The sequence below is a fragment of the Polistes canadensis genome, unplaced genomic scaffold (genome assembly GCF_001313835.1).
Source record: "Polistes canadensis isolate GaletaPanama2010 unplaced genomic scaffold, ASM131383v1 scaffold_67, whole genome shotgun sequence".
Taxonomy (NCBI): domain Eukaryota; kingdom Metazoa; phylum Arthropoda; class Insecta; order Hymenoptera; family Vespidae; genus Polistes; species Polistes canadensis.
In genome coordinates, this window is record NW_014569614.1 from 282263 (window position 1) to 302047 (window position 19785).

General features: G+C 34.2%; 3 protein-coding genes across 3 annotated transcripts in view; 2 read left to right on the forward strand and 1 right to left on the reverse strand.

The window, feature by feature from the left end:
* The first annotated feature begins 1723 nt into the window (after nucleotides 1–1723).
* On the forward strand, nucleotides 1724–10725 carry LOC106786190 (spectrin alpha chain). The gene is made up of 9 exons (XM_014747323.1): nucleotides 1724–1811; nucleotides 1918–2191; nucleotides 2310–2541; nucleotides 2633–6249; nucleotides 6629–9156; nucleotides 9244–9298; nucleotides 9392–9770; nucleotides 9862–10028; nucleotides 10128–10725. The coding sequence occupies exons 2-9, from the start codon at nucleotides 2042–2044 to the stop codon at nucleotides 10254–10256; spliced, it is 7257 nt and encodes a 2418-aa protein (XP_014602809.1). The 5' UTR covers nucleotides 1724–1811; nucleotides 1918–2041; the 3' UTR covers nucleotides 10257–10725.
* A 256-nt stretch (nucleotides 10726–10981) lies between these two features.
* On the forward strand, nucleotides 10982–14001 carry LOC106786206 (tRNA-splicing ligase RtcB homolog). The gene is made up of 11 exons (XM_014747346.1): nucleotides 10982–11118; nucleotides 11236–11335; nucleotides 11418–11613; nucleotides 11691–11821; nucleotides 11901–12027; nucleotides 12112–12218; nucleotides 12361–12520; nucleotides 12631–12806; nucleotides 12885–13019; nucleotides 13358–13522; nucleotides 13617–14001. Exons 2-11 carry the CDS (start codon nucleotides 11240–11242, stop codon nucleotides 13842–13844), a joined length of 1521 nt encoding a protein of 506 aa, XP_014602832.1. The 5' UTR covers nucleotides 10982–11118; nucleotides 11236–11239; the 3' UTR covers nucleotides 13845–14001.
* A 789-nt stretch (nucleotides 14002–14790) lies between these two features.
* The window catches only part of LOC106786167, a 76098-nt gene continuing 71103 nt past the window's right edge, over nucleotides 14791–19785 (reverse strand). Inside the window, 11 exon segments of the mRNA XM_014747277.1 lie at nucleotides 14791–15315; nucleotides 15499–15685; nucleotides 15778–16016; nucleotides 16122–16392; nucleotides 16491–16744; nucleotides 16841–16993; nucleotides 17069–17317; nucleotides 17398–17550; nucleotides 17656–18024; nucleotides 18114–19061; nucleotides 19153–19740. Of these exon segments, the coding sequence (XP_014602763.1) occupies nucleotides 15080–15315; nucleotides 15499–15685; nucleotides 15778–16016; nucleotides 16122–16392; nucleotides 16491–16744; nucleotides 16841–16993; nucleotides 17069–17317; nucleotides 17398–17550; nucleotides 17656–18024; nucleotides 18114–19061; nucleotides 19153–19740 (3647 nt within the window). The 3' untranslated portion in view covers nucleotides 14791–15079.

Genomic DNA, 19785 nt, shown 5'->3' on the forward strand with positions numbered 1-19785 from the left:
TGTAACAAATCAGAGAGTATGTTGTGCAAAATGTTAAGACAAAAATGCTCTCTGAAGTTCTACATAAGTCGTTAACGATTAACGTTGGAATGGAATATTTTCAAGAAGATATGTGGAATACAGTGAAACAAAAACACATATATACACACACGCGTATACATACACATACATATATATACATAAAGTGATCCAGTGCTGCCAATAATGCCTGTAAAATGGTCCCTTACATTTGCCACTTTGAAACAAAATATATTTCAGTATCATTTAAAAAAAAAAATCACATAAATGTTCGTTGGGGGACGCCGTATATACCGATGATACAAAGCAAATTGCCTTTTTGTATTAACAAAGACATGTTGCCTTTTAACAAAAAAAAAAAAATGAAAAAAGAATGAAAGAAAGAAAGAAAGAAAGAAAGAAAGAAAGAAAGAAAGGGAAGAGGTAGGTAGAGAAAATATGAAAAGAAAAAAAAAGAATAAAACATAAAACTTTTAGCGATTTATATTGTAATACCATTACTTTGTCCAGGTACTTAAAGATGAAGAAGATAAATAAATTAAAGAAACGTTAGTACTATCCTCGTTTAATGAAATAAATTTTTGTCGACGAATAAAAGGTCTTTTGACGTATGAAGATTTTTGAAATAATCATTTTTCTATACAATACGGAACCATTGAATATATATAATATGCGTATTCATACAAAAATTAATAAAAAATAGAAGATGAAGGGGAAGAATAAAAAAAATATCAGAGTACAATGGACAAAAGCAAGTACCTATACCTAACGTACCACTTGTATACATGATAGCAGACACTTATAAACGATGAATGAAAACACTACAACAAAAAATCATATTTTTAGGTGAATTAAATTTATATATATACACACATAATGATTGACTACGCTACAAGATATTTTAACGAATAAGATTTTACTGTAATAGGGATAAATATATAATTATTTACCTGTAAAATATTATGAAGACACGATGGATTGATGTAAGGAACTCTAATGTAACGTTCTGTGATTCGTTGTTTGTAGGTGAAATTTAATAAAAGATTATTGTACCATAACGTAACAGTGACTCGTGCCTAATTTTTAATTATCTATTTCTCTCTCTATTATGTGTAAGTTAAGGGTTTAAAGTATAAATAAACAACTATCATAAAAATTCCTTATATTATCACCTGCAAATTTGAATATTTCCGCGCGAAATTCAACATTTATCGCTTCTTCGCTTTGATTCGTCCAACGCTTTAATATTTAAAAAAATATATATATACTATCTTATCTATAAATATACTTACATTTTTGAAGAACATTAAATATTTGCATATATAATGTTTCTAAATAACTTAAAGGAAACTTACTATCATAAATTATATATAAATATCACATCAATATTTTAAGTGAGCAAGACATTATAATCCAATTAAAAAACGCGATTAAAGTAAATATTATCATCTTATTTCGGAAACACCATATATATATGTTTAGGTACATGACGTAAGTTTCAAAGATAAACGTAACGTCATAATCATGATTGCATGTTGTGTATGTACGTGTATGCATCTTCTATATATATGTCATATACATTCTAATATATATATATATATATATATGTAAAGAGAGATTCAAGCAATGTGTATTTGACCTATTGAACTAAGGTAAGGTTAGATTGGTAAAGTAGGAAATAAATCGACCAATCACGTATCAGCCGCACCGTTACGTGTTTCCTCGAAACGTCACTGTGCAGAAAGAGCGCATCAGTAACGGATCTAACCGAGTTATTGGAGCGTACGAAGAAAGTGCGTATTCTTATTCGATATTATTCATCATTCGTAGAAATAAATTAAATAAAAGAAAGTATAGAAGTTATGTGAATCTATATTGTTAACAATAATTACTTTTCAGATAAGGGAATTGTCGATTTTTGAAGAGAAAGAACGAGTTAACAGCCACACCCTACGGCCATCTTGGCCGCAAGTGGATATCCATTTTTAAAGACGTTTGACGACGTTTAAAGAATTTTACAAAGATGGATCAGATAACACCGAAGGAAGTGAAAATTCTGGAAAATCCGGAAGATATTCAAGAAAGACGTGAACAAGTTCTTGGACGTTATGCTAATTTCAAGGCGGAGGCTCGTAGCAAACGAGACAAACTCGAGGACTCCCGTCGCTTTCAAGTAATATGATATTTTTAATTATTTACAAGATTTATTTTTCTTACCTAAGATATGATATACAATTGATGTCCTTATTTTTGTATTTTTTTAATGACCGAATTATTTGGTTTGCTTTTAGTATTTTAAGCGAGATGCGGATGAACTTGAGGGATGGATATATGAAAAGTTACAAGCAGCATCAGATGAAAGTTATAAAGATCCAACTAATTTGCAAGCCAAGATTCAAAAGCATCAAGCATTCGAAGCAGAAGTCGCTGCTCATTCCAATGCTATCGTGTTACTTGATAATACTGGTTCTGAGATGATAGCGCAACATCACTTTGCTAGCGATGTTATTCGTAAAAGATTAGGTAAATATAGATAGCTGACTTCTCTACTATAAATCATGATTAACGATATACTTTGAAATACCTATTTGTTATATACTTTGAATTTTTACAGAGGAACTTCACAGCTTATGGGAGTTATTATTATCACGATTAGCCGACAAGGGATTGAAATTGCAACAAGCTTTAGTACTTGTCCAATTTATCAGACACTGCGATGAAGTTATGTTTTGGATCCATGATAAGGAAGCGTTTGTAACCACCGATGAGTTTGGACATGATTTAGAACATGTTGAAGTATTACAAAGGAAATTCGATGAATTCCAAAAAGACATGGCAAGTCAAGAATATAGAGTAACAGAAGTTAACGAAATTGCAGACAAACTTCTTTTAGACGGTCATCCAGAACGCGATACCATTTTACGTAGAAAAGAGGAATTGAACGAATCATGGCAAAGATTGAAACAACTTGCTATCTTGAGACAAGAGAAATTATTTGGAGCGCATGAAATTCAGAGATTTAATAGAGATGCTGATGAAACGATGGCTTGGATCGCAGAAAAAGATGTTGTATTGTCATCCGATGACTTTGGACGTGATCTTGCAAGCGTGCAGACACTTCAACGCAAACATGAAGGTATTGAACGTGATCTTGCAGCTTTGGAAGATAAGGTATATACATTAGGAGCAGAAGCGGATCGTTTGGCAGCTATTCACCAGGCAGATCATTCCAAACAAATACAATCTAAGAGAGCAGAAATCCTTCAATCGTGGGAATGTTTAACTGCGAAGGCTAAAGAAAGACGTTTGAAACTCGACGAGTCGTATTATTTGCATCGTTTCTTGGCTGATTATAGAGATTTAGTTTCTTGGATGAATGATATGCGCGCAATTATTTCGGCGGATGAACTTGCCAAAGATGTGGCTGGGGCTGAAGCACTTTTGGAGAGACATCAGGAACACAAAGGAGAGATAGATGCCAGAGCTGATAGTTTTGATTCTACAATTATGGCTGGTAATAAACTTTTGGAGAAGAAACATTATGCAGCTGAAGAAGTTGCTCGTAAATTGGAGTCACTTGCAGAAGATAAAGCATCCCTTCTTAGTTTGTGGGAGAAACGTCGTATCTTATACGAACAGTGTATGGATTTACAATTATTTTACAGAGATACAGAACAGGCTGATGCTTGGATGGCAAAACAGGAAGCATTTTTAGCTAATGAAGATTTAGGTGACTCTCTTGACAGCGTAGAGGCTCTTATAAAGAAACACGAAGATTTTGATAAATCATTGGCAGCTCAAGAAGAAAAGATTAAAGTATTAGACGAGTTTGCTGGAAAGTTAATCGAGGGAGAACATTATGCAGCAGATGATGTTGCCCAGCGACGACAAATGTTATTAGAAAGGAGAGCCATACTTCTCGACAAGTCTGCCCAACGAAGACATCGTTTAGAAGATGCATACAAATTACAACAATTCGAACGTGATTGCGATGAAACGAAAGGCTGGATTAATGAGAAACTTAAATTTGCTACCGACGACAGTTACTTGGATCCAACTAATCTTAATGGAAAAGTTCAGAAGCATCAGAATTTCGAACAAGAATTGAACGCCAATAAAACTCGTATGGAAGAATTGGTAGCAACTGGAGAGGAATTGATAGGAAATAATCATTACGCCAGTGATCGCATTCGTACTCGTACGGAAGAAATTATATCATTATGGGAAAGTTTAGCACATGCTTCAGAAAAGAAAGGTGCGAAATTACAAGAAGCCTCTCAGCAACAACAATTTAATCGTACGGTTGAAGATATCGAATTATGGCTTTCGGAGGTTGAAGGACAACTCATGTCGGAAGATTATGGAAAAGATTTGACCAGTGTTCAAAACTTACAAAAAAAACATGCTCTCTTGGAAGCTGATGTAACATCACATGCAGATAGAATTGATAGTATTGCACAGGCTGCAGAACAGTTTGTTAAGCAAGGACACTTTGATGCAGACAACATCAAATCCAAACAGGACCAATTGCAAACACGTTATTCAGCCTTGCAAAGACCCATGAGTATTCGAAAACAGAGACTTCTAGACTCCTTACAAGTCCAACAATTATTCCGAGATATCGAAGATGAGGAAGCTTGGATTCGTGAAAAAGAACCAGTTGCCGCATCCACTAATCGTGGACGTGATCTTATTGGGGTTCAGAATTTGCAAAAGAAACATCAAGCTGTCCTGGCAGAAATCAATAATCACGAGCCACGAGTAGCTGCTGTATGCCAAGCAGGCTCAACTATGTTGCAAGATGGTCATTTCGCATCTGGAGAGATTAGTCAACGTCTAGCAGCTTTAGATGAACATTGGGGACAATTGAAAGAGAAAGCACGGCAACGTAAAAATGATCTTGACGATTCACTGCAGGCCCATCAGTATTTCGCTGATGCCAATGAAGCTGAATCTTGGATGAAAGAAAAAAGACCCATAGTAATGAATGCTGATTACGGTAAGGATGAGGACAGTTCCGAGGCTTTGTTAAAGAAACACGAAGCTCTCGTTAGTGACCTAGAAGCATTTGCTAGTACTATAACTGCATTACGCGAACAAGCGGCTTCTTGTCGTCAACAAGAAACTCCTACGATTGATATAACTGGTAAAGAATGCGTCGTCGCATTGTACGATTATGCAGAAAAATCACCGAGAGAAGTATCCATGAAGAAAGGTGATACCTTGACTCTTCTTAATTCTAATAATAAAGATTGGTGGAAAGTAGAAGTGAATGATCGCCAAGGTTTTGTACCAGCTGCATATGTCAAACGTGTTGAACCAGAAGCAGGCTTGAGTGCTTCTCAACAGAATTTAGCAAGAGAGCAAAGTTCAATTGCAGCAAGGCAAGCACAGATTGAAGGACAGTACGATGACCTTTTGAGATTGGCACGAGAACGTCAAGTTAAATTGAACGAAACTGCTAAGGCTTATGTTCTTGTAAGAGAAGCCGCCGAATTAGAAACGTGGATAAAGGACAAAGAGAATCATGCTCAAGTGCAGGACGTTGGTGAAGATTTAGAACAAGTAGAAGTGATGCAAAAGAAATTCGACGATTTCCAGGCTGATCTGAAAGCTAACGAGGTACGTCTCGCTGAAATGAACGAGATTGCTGTACAACTGATGAGCCTGGGACAGACGGAAGCTGCGTTAAAGATTCAAACGCAAATACAAGATTTGAATGAAAAATGGAAGAGTCTGCAAACACTTACGGCTGAACGAGCCAGTCAATTAGGTTCTGCTCACGAAGTACAACGTTTCCATCGTGACGTTGACGAAACAAAAGATTGGATTCGTGAGAAGGATGCGGCTTTGAACAATGACGATCTTGGCAAAGATTTGCGTAGCGTACAAGCATTGCAACGTAAACACGAAGGGTTAGAAAGAGACTTGGCAGCCCTTGGAGATAAAATAAAACAGTTGGATGAAACAGCGAATCGTTTGATGCAATCTCATCCGGAAACTGCTGAACAAACTTATGCTAAACAAAAAGAAATTAACGAGGAATGGACTCAACTTACAGCTAAAGCCAATAGTAGAAAAGAAAAATTATTGGACTCTTATGACTTGCAACGGTTCCTCAGCGATTATCGCGATTTGATGGCATGGATCAATTCGATGATGGGTCTTGTTGCTTCCGAAGAACTCGCGTCGGACGTTACAGGAGCTGAGGCATTGCTCGAACGTCATCAGGTAAACTTCTTTTATTGTTTATTCTATCAGAAAATATTTAATTCCTCGTAGTCCCACTAGATCGTTCACTGTTAAATGCGTTAAATTAATTGTCACTCATATATCTTATAATATCAAAGCTCATTGGAATAAGAAAAAAGCGATCGGGTTTTTTTGTCCGTGAAAATATTAGCTCATTAACCATCTCAATAATTTTTAGCTTATTAGTTTTTTGTTGCTTATAGTATTTATTATTGAGTGGATTGAAATGATACATAACAATATCATTATGCGTTTCATATATATATGAAGATACAGAAAAAATGCAGGGTTCTTTTTTTAAGCAAAGATATTTTTTCAATATCATTTGATTAATTTAATTTGTAATATTAATTTACAGGAACACCGAATGGAAATCGATGCCAGGGCTGGAACGTTCCAGGCATTTGAATTATTTGGCCAACAATTATTGCAATCGAGTCATTACGCCAGTGTAGAAATCCAGGAGAAATTAGAATCAATGGCTGAAGCTCGTCAAGAATTAGAAAAGGCTTGGATTCAACGACGCATGCAATTAGATCAGAATTTGGAACTACAATTATTCTGCAGAGACTGTGAACAGGCAGAAAATTGGATGAGCGCACGAGAAGCTTTCCTGAAAAGTGCGGATACTGTTGACAGCAACGATAACGTTGAGGCATTGATCAAAAAACACGAAGATTTCGATAAAGCTATAAATGCGCACGAAGAGAAAATCGGTACTTTACAAACTTTGGCCGATCAATTGATAGCAGCTGAACATTACGCAGCCAAACCCATAGACGATAAACGTTGTCAAGTGTTGGATCGCTGGAAAGATTTGAAAGACGCTCTTATAGAAAAACGATCGAAACTAGGAGAATCTCAGACTCTTCAACAATTCTCTCGAGACGCCGATGAAATAGAAAATTGGATAGCCGAAAAATTGCAATTAGCCACGGAAGAAAATTACAAAGATCCCGCTAATATACAGTCGAAACATCAGAAACATCAAGCATTCGAAGCCGAACTTGCAGCTAATGCTGACAGAATTCAGTCGGTTCTAGCAATGGGAGGAAATTTGATAGAGAAACATCAATGTGCGGGCTCAGAAGATGCGGTTCAAAAGAGATTAGCATCTATTGCCGATCAATGGGAATACTTGACCCAAAAGACTACAGAAAAATCCATGAAATTGAAAGAAGCCAACAAGCAACGTACATACATTGCGGCAGTTAAAGATTTAGATTTTTGGCTTGGCGAAGTTGAAAGTTTATTAACTTCTGAAGATGCTGGCAAAGATTTGGCATCTGTGCAAAATTTGATGAAGAAACATCAATTGGTCGAAGCGGATATTCAGGCTCACGAAGAAAGAATCAAGGATATGAATGCTCAAGCTGATTCTCTCATTGAAAGTGGACAATTCGATGCAACTGGTATTCAAGAAAAGAGACAGAGCATAAACGAACGATACGAACGTATCAGAAATCTTGCTGCTCATAGACAAGCGAGATTAAACGAAGCTAATACTTTGCATCAATTCTTCCGTGACATCGCTGATGAAGAATCTTGGATCAAAGAGAAGAAATTATTGGTTGGATCTGACGATTATGGTCGTGACTTAACAGGCGTACAGAATCTTAAGAAGAAGCATAAGAGATTAGAAGCTGAACTTGGTAGTCACGAACCTGCTATTCAAGCAGTTCAAGAGGCAGGTGAAAAATTGATGGATGTATCTAACTTGGGTGCACATGAGATTGAACAACGTTTGAAGCTTCTCAATCAAGCTTGGTCTGAACTTAAACAATTGGCTGCTAATAGAGGACAAAAATTGGATGAATCTCTGACTTATCAACAGTTCTTGGCGAAGGTTGAAGAAGAAGAAGCTTGGATCACTGAAAAACAACAATTGCTTTCAGTAGAAGACTACGGTGATACAATGGCTGCTGTTCAAGGTTTGTTAAAGAAACATGATGCCTTTGAAACTGATTTCGCTGCTCATGGAGAACGCTGCAAAGACATTTGTGAAGCTGGGGAGGCACTGATCAATGCTGGTAATCATCGAGCTGATGCTATTGGACAGAGATGTACGCAATTGCGTAACAAATTGGAACAACTTGGTGCACTTGCAGCAAGAAGGAAGACCCGTCTCAATGATAATTCGGCATATTTGCAGTTTATGTGGAAAGCTGATGTCGTTGAATCATGGATCGCTGACAAAGAAACTCACGTACGTTCAGAAGAGTTTGGACGTGATTTATCAACCGTTCAAACTTTATTAACCAAGCAGGAAACTTTCGATGCCGGATTACACGCGTTTGAACACGAGGGTATTCAAAATATAACATCTTTGAAAGAAATGCTCGTTGATGCTGGACACGATCAAACTCCGAGTATTCAAAAACGTCATGCTGACGTGATCACTCGTTGGCAGAAACTCTTGGCAGATTCTGACGCTCGTAAACAGCGATTGTTAAGAATGCAAGATCAGTTCAGACAAATCGAGGAACTTTATCTTACATTTGCCAAGAAAGCTTCTGCTTTCAACTCATGGTTTGAAAATGCTGAGGAAGATTTAACCGATCCAGTTAGATGTAACAGCATCGAAGAAATCCGTGCATTACGAGAAGCTCATGCTCAATTCCAAGCAAGTTTGTCTTCTGCTGAAGCTGATTTCCAAGCACTTGCGGCACTTGACAGACAAATAAAGAGCTTCAATGTTGGTCCAAATCCGTATACGTGGTTTACAATGGAAGCACTGGAAGATACCTGGCGTAATTTGCAAAAGATTATCAAAGAACGTGATATAGAGCTTGCGAAGGAAGCCCAACGACAAGAAGAAAACGATAAATTACGAAAAGAATTCGCTAAGCATGCTAATGCGTTCCATCAATGGTTGGCAGAAACAAGGTATATCATAATTTATATTTTCATTATTTAAAATTAAAATTGATTTCATGATAATTTTGATTATTATATCTTTTTAATATTTTATAGAACATCTATGATGGAAGGTTCCGGTTCTTTGGAACAACAATTGGAAGCAACTAAGGTATGTATAATATTGTAAGAAAAATTTCAAGATTATATCTAATTGTAAGATAAAACGATTAATCTTGGTATATACGTGATTAAATTATTACAGAGAAAAACTCAGGAAGTACGAGCTCGTCGTCAAGATTTGAAGAAGATCGAGGACCTCGGTGCAATATTGGAAGAACATCTAATTCTCGATAATCGTTATACCGAACATAGTACAGTCGGATTGGCACAACAATGGGATCAATTAGATCAACTTGGAATGCGTATGCAACATAATCTCGAACAACAAATTCAAGCAAGAAATCAATCTGGTGTTTCTGAAGACGCTCTTAAAGAATTCTCTATGATGTTCAAACACTTTGATAAAGATAAGAGTGGACGATTGAATCATCAAGAATTTAAATCATGTTTGAGGGCTCTTGGATATGATTTGCCAATGGTCGAAGAGGGTCAACCTGATCCAGAATTTGAGAACATACTTGGTACGTTGATTTCTTATTTACAACAATCATTTTTACATTTCAGTGTTTTCCATAATATCGCACATTTACCATGGAATTTGTTTATTCGCAGATATCGTAGATCCGAACAGAGATGGTTACGTTTCGTTACAAGAATACATGGCGTTTATGATAAGCAAAGAAACGGAAAATGTACAGAGTTCTGAAGAAATTGAAAATGCCTTCCGTGCAATTACAGCGGCAGATCGGCCATATGTAACGAAGGAAGAATTATATGCCGTACGTAGAATTTCATACAAGTGTATACTTTCATTCTAATTTGTAAATGATTTTTATTACATCGTTATATGTAATTTGTTTCTTTTATTAATTTTTCAGAATCTTACGAAAGAAATGGCTGATTACTGCGTGGCACGTATGAAAGCATACGTTGATCCTAAAACGGAAAGACCAATTACAGGAGCATTGGATTACATTGAATTTACTCGTACACTTTTCCAAAATTAATTATCTGCATATAGTATATAATATATATATATATAAAGTACATAATATATAATAATTGTTTGCACTGTTACTGTTTACAATATATACAATCTTTTCAAATCATAGCTTTAGAGGAATATTACAATATCCTCGTTTTGATATACGTACTTTATTACTATAACTTTCTCTCTTTCTTAATCTCTTTTTATACTCAATTATTTTATTTTCTGCATTTAAAAACATTATATAAATTACTATCACAAAGACTTGCTTCCAGCAACGAGCAAATGACAGCTTTTGAGCGATTTAAATTATGAGATATGTCATAAATAAATACTGAAATTTGTGACGTATATGCTTAATATATAAATCATTACAATAAAATTATTTAATTAATTTATAAATATATATATATAACATTTACAAGCAAAGTAGATAAAATATTACACGTAGTTGTAAATAGAATTAAAGAAAATAAATATTATTTGATCGCAATCGATTTTTATTACCTTACTTGTCAATTATGTGTTTTAAAAATACTTTTGCCTTATGTATAAATTTAAAAAATATATTTTAAATGTAGTATTTTTTTATAATTATTTATTTATGAAATATTAAACGAAAATTATATTTGATAATTCAGTATATGCAGTGTTACATTGCATGCGCAGAAATTTCTTTGGTAACACTGATTTTATCTGGTAACATTTAACATATGGTAAGACTGGTTACTTTTTTCAGACTGTCAAAGTAAATTTCAGTAGTCGTTGCATTATCTTACGAGATACAAACCGGTGTTTTAAAAGTTTATTAAAAAAGATCTTACGTGTAAATAATAATTGAAATAATTATTTTCCAATTTATAATTGCACACTTAATTATTGTAAGTTTAATATATTATCATAAAAAATATCATTTCTTCGTTAATCGTAATTGTTAACATATATTTAGTTATTAAATTAATTTATAAATATTATATTAATTGATATTTGATTTTTAGTAAAATGGTTGTCAGACAGTATCAGGAGGAACTTAAGTACTTAGAAAAAATAAATCAATGGTCTTGGAGAATTAAAAAAGGTTTCCAACCTAATATGAAGGTATACATTTACAAAAAATACTTTTATTCAAATTTATCTATTTAGTTTGTAAAGTTAATTAATTAGTATGAATATTATTTAGGTCGAAGGAATATTTTATGTTAACAATACGTTAGAACGTTTAATGTTCGACGAATTAAAAAATGCATGCAGGCCAGGTGCAGTTGGAGGTTTTCTTCCAGGTATGAAACAGATTGCTAACGTAGCTGCTTTACCTGGAATTGTTGGAAGATCAGTTGGGTTACCCGATGTTCATTCTGGATATGGTTTTGCTATTGGTATAGTATTTTCTTTCTAAATGTCTTTTTTATTTACATGATTTATCATAGAAATAATATATTAATTTACTATACAGGAAATATGGCAGCGTTTGATTTAAATGATCCAAAGTCAATAGTATCACCAGGTGGAGTAGGATTTGATATTAATTGTGGTGTACGTTTGTTAAGAACAAATTTGTTTCAAGAAGACGTTCTACCTATTAAGGTATTCAATTATATAATTTGTATATATTTTATAATCCAATTTGTTAAATTATGTTTGAATACAATATTACATGTAATAGGAACAACTTGCGCAAAGTATGTTTGATCATATTCCGGTAGGAGTCGGATCTAAAGGGATTATACCAATGAATGCTAAAGATTTAGAAGAGGCATTGGAGATGGGTATGGATTGGTCTTTGAGAGAAGGTAAATATTTCATTAAAATTTAATAAATGAAATGTCTGTTGAATAATTTGAATATCAAGATTATCATTCTGATGTTAATTATAGGCTACATTTGGGCAGAGGATAAAGAACATTGCGAAGAATATGGTAGAATGTTAAATGCTGATCCTTCGAAAGTGTCAATGAGAGCAAAGAAACGTGGTCTTCCTCAGGTAAATTTTTAAAATAACATCAATACTATATTAATAAGCCCTTTGCACTCGTAAGATCATCTGTACTACGTCCCAACGTATAATCAAATTGCTTGATGTGCAAAGGGTTGATGTCCTTGTAATAATAGTAATATTATTTTAGTTAGGTACATTAGGTGCGGGTAATCATTATGCTGAGATTCAAGTCGTAGATGAAATTTATGATAAATGGGCTGCATGTAAGATGGGTATAGAACAAAAGGGCCAAATCTGTGTGATGATTCATTCAGGAAGCAGAGGTTTTGGACATCAAGTTGCTACAGGTAATTTGAATGAAAGAAAAAATTTAATAATAGAGAAATATTTTTTACTTTATTTCATTATTTATCTTATAATCATTTCTTTTCTTTTTCTTTTTCTTTTTCGTTTTTAGATGCACTCGTGCAAATGGAGAAAGCTATGAAAAGGGATAATATCGAGACAAATGATAGACAATTAGCTTGCGCTCATATTAAATCTCAGGAGGGCCAAGATTATTTAAAAGCAATGTCGGCTGCTGCTAATTTTGCATGGGTCAATCGAAGTTCTATGACATTTCTTACTCGACAGGTTTGTGTCTACAAAAATATAAATATAAATAAAAAATTCAATTACGCGTACATTTTTCATTTTTGATTTTATTTATAGGCATTTGCAAAACAATTTAATCTTTCTCCAGATGACTTGGACATGCATGTTATTTACGATGTATCGCATAACGTAGCTAAAATTGAAGAACATTTGGTCGACGGCAAACCGAAAACCCTTTTAGTTCATAGGAAGGTAAGTTGTAATATATGATATATTTTGTCTTATAAATATACAGGGTATTCTACATAATTGGGGGTTGATATGTTGCTAATATTTGGTGAATGTAAAAGGAATGCACGTGAAGCAGCAAATCTGTATGCTGCAAAGTACCCAGAGAGGCACCTGTATACAAAATTTTTGTCGAACTTTTTTTTATTGCAATGTATAGTCAATCAAAAACAGATCAACTTTTGTTTAAAGTATTTTTTTGTCAGGGTTTCGCAAGTTCTTGAAAAATCGTGACTAGAGTTATGTGGGACACCCTGTATAATAGATAAAAGAAACTAACTTATTTTTTTCTTTCAACTAAGGGATCAACCAGGGCTTTTCCACCTCATCATCCATTAATTCCTGTAGATTATCAGTTAACAGGTCAGCCGGTTTTAATCGGCGGTACTATGGGAACATGCAGTTATGTTCTTACCGGAACTGAACAAGGAATGCAAGAAACATTTGGATCTACGTGCCATGGAGCTGTAAGTTATATTTTAAATTTATTCTGTTGTTTTTAATATTATTTAAACGAAAACAAATTTCATTAAATTTTGTATTTTTCTTTGATATATTTAGGGTCGTGCCTTGTCTAGGGCCAAATCACGAAGAAATTTAGATTACAAAGATGTTCTAAATAAATTAGAAAGTTTAGGTATATCCATTAGAGTTGCCTCACCAAAATTAGTTATGGAAGAGGCTCCTGAATCTTATAAAAATGTAACGGATGTTGTGAACACGTGCCATTCTGCTGGTATCTCGAAAAAGTGTATTAAACTGAGGCCAATAGCAGTTATTAAAGGATAATTTCTATAAAATGTGTTTGAATGAACTGCTTTTGTATTTAATGTAAGTTACATATGCTATGGAATTCTCCGCTAGACGGTCAACCAACTATCGATGATATTAAAAAACTTGTATAAGAATTTATTTAAATAATTTAAATTAAATTAAAATTATTTTATATATTTGCACACTTACCTTAATATCAATTCTTTCATTTGCATGTATCTTAAAAAATGAAAGATCGATTATGTTGTGATAAAATAGTAATTCTTACAACTTAAAAGTACAATACTAAATTATGAAATTCATATTTTTATGGAATATGGATGCATTTAATAAATATCGCATAATTATTTTGTAAAATGTTTTTTTAAATTTTGTAATCGCAAATGTTACTACTTTACAAGTGTTCGTATGTGATTTGTATGTTACATGTTTAATGTTATTTAATCTTATTATTTTGTCTTTATCTTCTAATATATATTATATATAATATATATATATGTACTTTATTTTAAATGTATAATAATTTGTCAAAAACTATTTTAACAATATCTGCACAATTATTTGGCATCGCGATTTCGCCACTTTTATAGAACCATTTGATCGAAAAAAAAGAACATTTGCAATATATTTTAATTGGCATTAGTTAAAATATACAATTGTCTATTTTTATAATAATAATAATAATAAAAAAAAACAAGTCTACATTAAACTACTTTGTTTGACTTTACACGCAAATAAATTCGCGATTTCGTGTATGTGAATGTGTTGTGTATAAAACAAATCCTCCACTGACTAGAAAAAATAATACAGAGGATGATGCTCATGAAAAATAAAATTGTTTCATGTATACACACATAGAAAGAGACCTAGAAAAAGAGAGAGAGAGAGAGAGAGAGAGAGAGAGAGAGAGAGAGAGAGAGAGAGAGACAGAGAGAAAGAAAGGGAGAGAATAAAATAATAAAGCAATCCCGTCACCTTAAATAGAAAATACATATTTTGTAATAGTAAAGTTATTTTTTTTTTAGAAAGATAGTGACACTGATTATGTAAACCCTTGAGAGCATATTCTAAAAAGTAGTCATTGGAGGAGTTGCATTTAGAAATACAAGACTGACCAAGTTAGGAAGAGTGGTCTGAAATGCATTCCGCGATAAAAAAAAAAGAGAGATTATAAAATTATATTATATATAAAATAATTATACTAAAAAAGGAAACATAGATAGAAAGAGATAGGAAGAGAGAAGATCTTATTATAAGTGATAATCAGGAGAAGGTTCAGCTACCGATTCGGTAGTGAACAAAGGATTTGGAAACTCTGGTGGATGTGGCAGTGGTCCAGCAGTCTTTGGCTGACGTCTATATGCCATTAACCAGCATGAAACAGCAATAGCAACAGCAACTAGTGCTAAAAGTGCTGTTATTACTAACGCTATGATAAATCCAACCATGGAAACACAAATGTCTTCTACCCTTTGAGCTGAAGGAACTGAAAATTATAATATTATATGATTAATTTATTGAACTCGCATAATATATCAGGGGTGGGCAACATACAGATCACTGGTATCACGATAATCTATTGGAATAGTAATCGATGATGAGGAGTGAATATAGTTTGAAACGAAGAAGTTGCCCACCTTTGTATTAAATAAATAATTGAATGGTATACCTTCAGCTGGATCTGCTGTTAATCTTTCTTCTCTTCTTTCTAAAGTAAATATTAAGTTAGATTCGATTGTTATTTCTTCACGAAGCTGTCCTTCGAAATCGTCAGAAACACTTAGGGCTGTATTGTTTGATTCTGCCTCGACGTCTCTGCGACGGCGACCAAATGCATTGTATCCACGACAATTGACCTAAAATTAATATTTAATTATTTATGAATATTTTTGTCAGGATTTATTTCAGAGATAAAAATAATAAGAATAATTATTAAATAAATATTTACAGGCTGACATCGTCCAAAACAGACTCGTATGTTACATTGGAATCTGATATTATCGCTACTGGGAAACTTGAATGCATTAAAACTAGCCATCAATGACTGAGTTTCATGATTCTGTTCCCATTCTCCGAATATTGTTGGATCCGTTGCACATCCATTTTCATCTGTCACGATATATTCGTTTTCCATATTATCTTCCATTGTTTTGGCAACACAATTTCTCGCGAAACCTCCATAAATTGCTATAGATCGAAATAATGAAAAATAAAACAAAAAAAAAAAGAAATTAGTTATTCATTATTATTGAAAAATGTATAGTATAAAAAAGAAATAGAAATTATACATACATGATGGCTGAACTTCAACTTGTAACATAAGATTATCTCCTATTTCGGCAGAATTGATTTCATTTCCGTTTTGAGTAACTATTTTCATTACACACGTTGGAGGTGGTCCAGTATTTGCAATAGTACCAGCAGTAGTTAACATTGAAACATTAAAACCAAGTGTAACATTTTGTTCGCCAGTTTGATAGATACATTTGATGTGATAGGCCTGTGCTTTGTATGTTACTAATTTAGGATGTTTCTGAACAACGAGTATAAAACTAGCTTGTCCCTGTTGATTTAATTGATAATATAATAAATATATTAAGAATGACAAATGTATAATTAAAATAATTTCAGAAAAAGTAGATTTACTCAAAAAGTACTTACGTTAACATGTATTAATCCGCAATTGCCGAACGCAACTTTAAATATTATATCAGTTTTATGTATAGTTTCAGCGGGTATTGAAACAACGCGTCTACATTGTTCATCTTTGCTGCGTCCTTTAACGTACAAGACCCCGTCAAATTCGTGATCTTGCAAATATATTTCAACTTGAACTCCGTCCGATAAACAACTGACGCCCATGTCCGGTGTTGGGAAATCTGTCTTGGGTGTTTTCTCTTTGGAGACATAATCTTCTATATAGAGAATATAATAAAAAAATTTCATTCAAATTTTAGCCATACAATATTATATAATCTATGTTAATGTGATTGTTTTCTTTTTATACTCACGGCAATGAGCTTTATGTCTCGTTACATTGCAAATTGTATTTACATTACAAGGATTAATTAATTTTAAGCAAGGATCTTCGCAAGTTCTTGTTGTTAAATCGCAGTATCTATTATCTGCGCAATCGTCATCTATCTTGCATCCTATTATTCCGACTGCAATATTATGTCAATGTTTATTAATATAATATTAAAAGAGGAAATAGTTTAATGTAAAAACTGTATGCTTACTGAGTTTGCAATATCCATTAGCGGTTATTCTGTATCCATTTTTAGTTGGACATATGCAACGACCATATTCGTCTATTAAAAATCCTTTCTCTAAAGCACAAGTACAATATCCTTTATTATTAATGATCATTCCAGTTTCTTCGTGACACGGTACGCAAACATCGTGTTGGTCTTTAGCCATATGTTGTAGACAAATGCAATTACCGTATTCGTCAGGTATTTGGCCTTTTTCGACTGGGCAAATATCTTCTGTAAGAAAAATAAATACATGTTATAATACACCGAATAGAATGTATCACTAAATACAATTATAAAATATAATAAATTACTTGTATCGCAGATCATCGTTCTGACTGGTTCGGTGTCTAATACTTTGCAAATAGCATTTACGCCGCAAGGTGCAATTTTGACGCAAGGATTTATACATTCTCCATCGAAGCATGCAGTTTGTGGTGGACACTCGTAATCCGCTTTACAAGTTTCTGCAAGCAAACGATAAAATAGTTATAATAAGGCAAAAAAAATATGTAACTACAGTAATATAGTAAAATTATTTAATGTTTTCTTATAAATATGTAATGTTTTACCTTGGATACATCCGGATTTGGAATCAGCAATGTATCCTGGAGGACAAGAACACTCGACAACATGATTATATACATTGCATTCAGTTTTACCAGTACATGGGTTAGACGTGCAAGGATCTTCGCAGCGATTGTTAATGCATGCTTTATTTGTAGGACAATCTGTATTGCTTCTGCATCCTAATAAAACACAAGATACTGTTGGATTGCCTTTCAAGCCTGGCGGACATTCGCAAATGGCTTTGTGATTTATAGCTCGACATTCTGCTCCTTTTCCACAAGTTATTGTTGTCGATGAACAAGCAGGAATGCAATTATGCCTCACGCATACGTGTGTTCCACTACAATCTTCATTCGTGCGGCAACTGGTGACTAAAGTATAGAATAAACGATTAGAGACACAAAAATAGTCATAGTAATAACTTGAAAGTTATCATTTAGAGATCGTAAATAAATATTACCTTCGGTACATGCGATGTCCGCACTTCCATCGTAGCCCAAGACACAAGAACATACTGGTTTATGATCGACTACATTGCAAATTGCATTGGGACCACAGGCACATGGATTTCTACATATACCATTGATACAAGATTTGTCATGAGCACAGTCGTTATCCTTTGTACATTCGATTTTAACTATTGGTGTGGTAGGTTGACAAGTTCCACTACCACTACTAACGTATCCACTTGGGCAAACACAAATCATCGTTCTTACAGGAGATGTCGGTAATACTCTACATTCTGATGGCGGAGTACAAGGTTGCATGATCGGACAAGGTTCTTCGCATTTGTGATTGAAACATGCTAATTTGTCTGGACAATCGCTGTCTTCTCTACACTCGGGTTGTTCTTCCAATTTGCAAAGGATATATGGATTTCCAGTATAATGAGATGGGCAACGACAGATCGGGATATGATTAAGAACTTTACATTCGGCACGAGAGGAACAAGGATTGTCGTGAAGACAAGGATCTATGCATTGCATGTTGATACACGAATGCTCGCTAGGACAATCTCCGTTACTGTGACAACCAATAACTCGACATTTGTCCAAAGGATTACCATAATATCCTTTGCGACAACGACAATCGGCTACGTGGTTTCTTACATAACATTCGGCATTCAAACCACATATATCTGTCAGTAAGCATGGATCAACGCAGTAATTATTCTTGCAGGATTTATCTTGAGCACAGTCGTAGTCATGTTGGCATTCCACCGAAACACATGAAATTTCAGGATTACCTTGGTAGCCTTCTTTGCAAGAACATATGGGCTTATGATTTTTTACGAAACATATTGCATTGGTACCGCAATTGCAAGGATCTCGGCATTGTCTATTCACGCAAGCTTCGTTGTCATTACATTCATCGTTTGTAACGCAAGCACCGATGTTTGTTAATTGTACTATAAAATACAAAGTGTATACACAGTTAAAACGAGCCAAAGAAACATTATCGTACGAATTGTTAACGAAAATAAAAAGTTAACAACTTACTTGGTCTACATATTCCATCAACATGAGTGATCCATCCTTCTGGGCATGTACAAGTCATGGTTCGAACAGGTACGGTGTCTAAGACATCGCAACGAGCATTTTCTAAACATGGTTTTAAGACTGGGCATGGATCGATGCATTCACTTCTGATGCATACTAATTTATCACTGCAATCAGCATCGATTCTGCATTCCGGTTCTTCTTCAACACCGGATGGATAACGTTCACAATACGAATATGGATTTCCTGATGGTATGTTTACTGGACAACGACAAGAAGCTTGATGAGATTGGACGTAACAAAGAGCGTTTTGGGCGCAAGGAGAATTTTCGAAGCATGGATCAATGCAACGTCCACTTTTACAAGCCTGATTCGACGGACAATCGTAATTGTTGTTACATTCTATTCTTTCACAATGTATTTGTGGATTTCCAACGTAACCAGGACCACAACGGCAAGCTGAACGATGGTTAGATCCGTAACATTCCGCATTGATGGCACATTTGTTGTCCAGGAGACAAGGATTAATGCATTGTCCATTGTAACAAGTTGCTGCATTATTACATTCGTTATCGGACTCGCAATCAACTGTAAATGCATATAAATTATTACTCGTACTGTATCAATGTATAT